At 32.3% G+C, this 3,694-nt stretch overlaps 1 protein-coding gene across 1 annotated transcript; it reads left to right on the top strand.

Annotated features, from left to right (window-relative positions):
- Positions 1-306: 306 nt before the first annotated feature.
- Positions 307-3,686, top strand: LOC105460435 (membrane metallo-endopeptidase-like 1; the record flags this gene model as incomplete). Its single annotated transcript, XM_011706879.1, has 6 exons — positions 307-338; positions 503-648; positions 1,580-1,675; positions 2,579-2,824; positions 3,180-3,391; positions 3,600-3,686. Coding segments are annotated over exons 1-6 (819 nt in total), but the record flags the coding sequence as incomplete, so codon positions are not given.
- Positions 3,687-3,694: the final 8 nt, after the last annotated feature.

Raw genomic sequence — 3,694 nt, 5'->3', positions numbered from 1 at the left:
AAATCTAGATGCCAAACTTATTGATATCTAAATTACGAAAGTCTCGAAATTACAATTTCCTTCTCTCTTCAATTTCCTTCGGAAAGAATTGACCAAATAACAAAAAAATTTCAAGGAAACGAGAATAACGTAGTGATTACGAATCACTAAAAATCTTCGCGATTAGAAACGATTGTGAATCTCTAATTGAATTAAAAACCCGGGACACAAAAGGAAAGAACACAGAAATAGATGCTTACGTGCTAGTGAGTATCAAGCAAAAAAGATACATTTCAACAAGACATAGAGAATACTAATCTAATCACGATGACCAACAGCATAGAAGAAACTGCTGTCAGGTGAGTTGCAATAGTCATCAAAAAAGAAATTGTCCATAGTAGCAGCAGTAGTTCTTTTCAAAAATTTAAAAAACTACATGCCAAACGTACATTTTTTAGGCACAATGTAATTTTGATTATGTCAATTTTTTACCATCTTCATTTTTTAATTTTTTTTCATGCAGAAACTCGACATGGTGGAAAAGGCGATCCAATTTAGAACGTGGATTAATGGTGGTAGCAATTTCCGGGTTTCTCTTATGCATCGTTTTGACGGTTACCCTCGGAATTTTGGCAGGTAACACGAAATGCAACAGCACATCCAGGACCAGTAAGTGCACTTTTATAGCAACCAATAATGCAACGGTCAACGAGTCATTTTCAATATATGTTGCAAGTGCGTTATTGTTTGAAAAGCACAGAGCAACACTTTCCGCTTTTTAAAGATTTATATTGAAATCGCGAAAAAAATTTCTATCATATGTAGCTTTGAACAAATTGCTCGGATATTTTTTATTTAAATTCTAAGCAAAATCGTAAGGCTGGTAAGTTGTTCTCGTAAAATTTATAAGAACTTGTGACTGGAATTGTAATTCTATGCATGTCGTAAGATGTACGATTATTCATAAGTATATATGATTTCTCGTAAATCTTATGGCTAGCAAAAAGTCATCAGTAAAGATATTGCACAAAGTTATAAGTATTCAATAATAAATTTTTACAAATCTCACGAGAACAAATTACGAGCCTAACGATTCTGCTTAGAAAATACCTATAATTAAAAATGTTGAATGTTATTTTTTATATATGTTTTGTCTTAGAATGATAGTAAGATATGTAACTTACTGAGAAAAGCAAAGAAACAAATTATTTAAATGTCTCTTGAATTTGGAAGTAAAAGAAGGAAACTTATTGAATGCAATTTATATATGATTCTAAGGAGGGGTATATCTGGCACATTTTAACTTTTAAATTTTTAATATGAACTTTGTTTTGTTTTCTGATAACTTATTTTATAACATAAAACTGCAATTTTAAATATATAATATTAAAGAAGATTTCTCTCTATCGTACGGTAGAAATCATATCGAATTTCATTCTGTATGTAACATAAGTTTTGTCGCGGCTTGTGATGTTTCATTCATACTTCGCATCCGTTAATTTCTCGCTATTATTCATTTTTCCTCGCATTTGCAATCGTACCTGTATCCGCATGAGAACTGATAGTATTAACGTAAAAAGACATCTCCTACTATCTACAGTCGAGGTGTCAAACAGTTTGGAAACATCGAAAAACATGATATTAAAGGAAACAAAATACCATGATATGTGTTTATCACCTGAATGCATTCACACAGGTGAGTAAAATATGGCGAAATTTAAAATTTCTATCTATTTAAATATAATTTTTTAGCAAGATTAAACATTATCATGAGTAATAGATATACGTGGTTTGTCCCAAAAATAATGAGACTAGTTTTTGTACGCACGTGAGAAGGGTCAGGAAAGAAAAACGGCGATCGAGATAGTTGGCGAGGGACCTCAAGTATACTGCAGACCCTTTTCAGTTGCCTCCGAAGGCTTTCTAGCATTCTTGTAATTTTTGTGTCTTTTCACGGACGAAAATTCAGCATAGTCTCGAATGCTGCTCAATACTGTGCTGCATTTTGAGCAGTGTTACACGATTAAATTCTGAAGACAAAGCAGCATCCCCATAAGCTGTTCTCAACATCTCCAATGTTTCGTAATCAGATTTTCTCAGTTTCACGCAGAATTTGATCGCTACTCAAGACTACTGAATTTTCGCCCGTGACAAGACACAAAAATTACAACGCACTTTGTTGACAGTATCGACTGCTAGAAAGGCTCGATAACAATCCGAGGGTCTGAGAATGGTCAGACTATATATATCCTATACCTAGGATACCTCGTCAAATGCCTCGACCGCTGTTTTCCTTTCCCAGCCCTTCTCACACAAAAACTATAGTCTCATTACTTTTGGGACAAATCATGATTGCGAACGAAGAAATTTTATATCTATTATTATTTATAACACGGTATATAATAACAAATTTGTTACAAAATATTTTCTTATCAAAGATATTTTAAATATAAATATATACTTAACTGAAATATAAATTTTGATGTTTTATATACGCGATAAATTAATTTTATAAATCATTCCACTCGCGAACTCTAAGAAATCGCTATTTCGCCTCGAGATATTGAATTGTACTAATTTCAACATACATATATCGCAGCCTCTGAAGTAATAAAAAATATGAATCCTAATGTGCACCCTTGTGATGACTTTTACAAATTCGCCTGTGGAGGCTTCCTCGAATCCAGGATTATTCCTGACGACAAAACTAGGGTGACTGCATTTTCTATTATCAGTGATGATCTCAAAGAACAGCTGCGACTCAGTATCGAGCAGGAAAGTCCTCCAAACGAGTTGAGACCATTTAGACTTGTCAAGCATCTGTATAAGACCTGCATGAACAAAAGTAAGCAGTCGCGACATGAAATTTTTCCTACAAATTGAGAAATTTGACAATTGCAATAAGCTCATTTAATGAATCCAATAAAATCATATAGCACCAATAACATTAAATTAAAAATTTTATTAATAATTAAACAAAATTATATAAAGCTTTGACCTTACTATATTTCTCTCGGAAAAAAAATATTACTTATAAGTAATTGGAATACTTTAACGCATAACGTATTAGAAGAATAAATGCATCGTATTTATTTTATATAAGTCCTTACTTTTAAAGCATTTCGTAATACCAATCAAAAAAGGAATGAAAAAATCAAAAAACTCTTTTTTATTTTATTTCTAAATGCTGTTTGTTTCAGCTGCTATCGAACAAAGAGGCTTGACACCATTATTGAACAGCCTAAGGAAACTTGGTGGCTGGCCCGTTTTGGACGGAAAAAGATGGAACGAGGGCAACTTCACTTGGAAAGATTCCGTCTACAGTTTCCGCAAATTGGGCTACTCCGTTAGTTATTTCATCAGTTTCGGTGTTTATGCCGACTGGAAAAATAATTCGAGACGTTTGATCAACGTAAGCAAAATTATAGCGTAATTTATCCTAAAATATCGGTATAAACGTGGAATGAAGATAATAATTTATAAATAAAAAATCATATATAAAGTAAAGTAATAATAAGTAAAGTGATATATATATGTATATATAAAATAATACATATTTTTTCTCAAAGCCAAAATCGTATTTCTCTAATCAGTAAATAAAAATTTATAATTCTTTATAGCTCGATCAAGCATATCTCGGTCTTTCGCGCGAATATCTGTTGAAAGGTTTCAACGAGAAAATAGTACAGGCATATTACGAGTACATGGTGGACAT

The sequence above is a fragment of the Wasmannia auropunctata genome, unplaced genomic scaffold, assembly GCF_000956235.1.
Source record: "Wasmannia auropunctata unplaced genomic scaffold, wasmannia.A_1.0 LD322046.1, whole genome shotgun sequence".
Taxonomy (NCBI): domain Eukaryota; kingdom Metazoa; phylum Arthropoda; class Insecta; order Hymenoptera; family Formicidae; genus Wasmannia; species Wasmannia auropunctata.
This window is presented reverse-complemented; position numbering and strand designations above follow the sequence as displayed.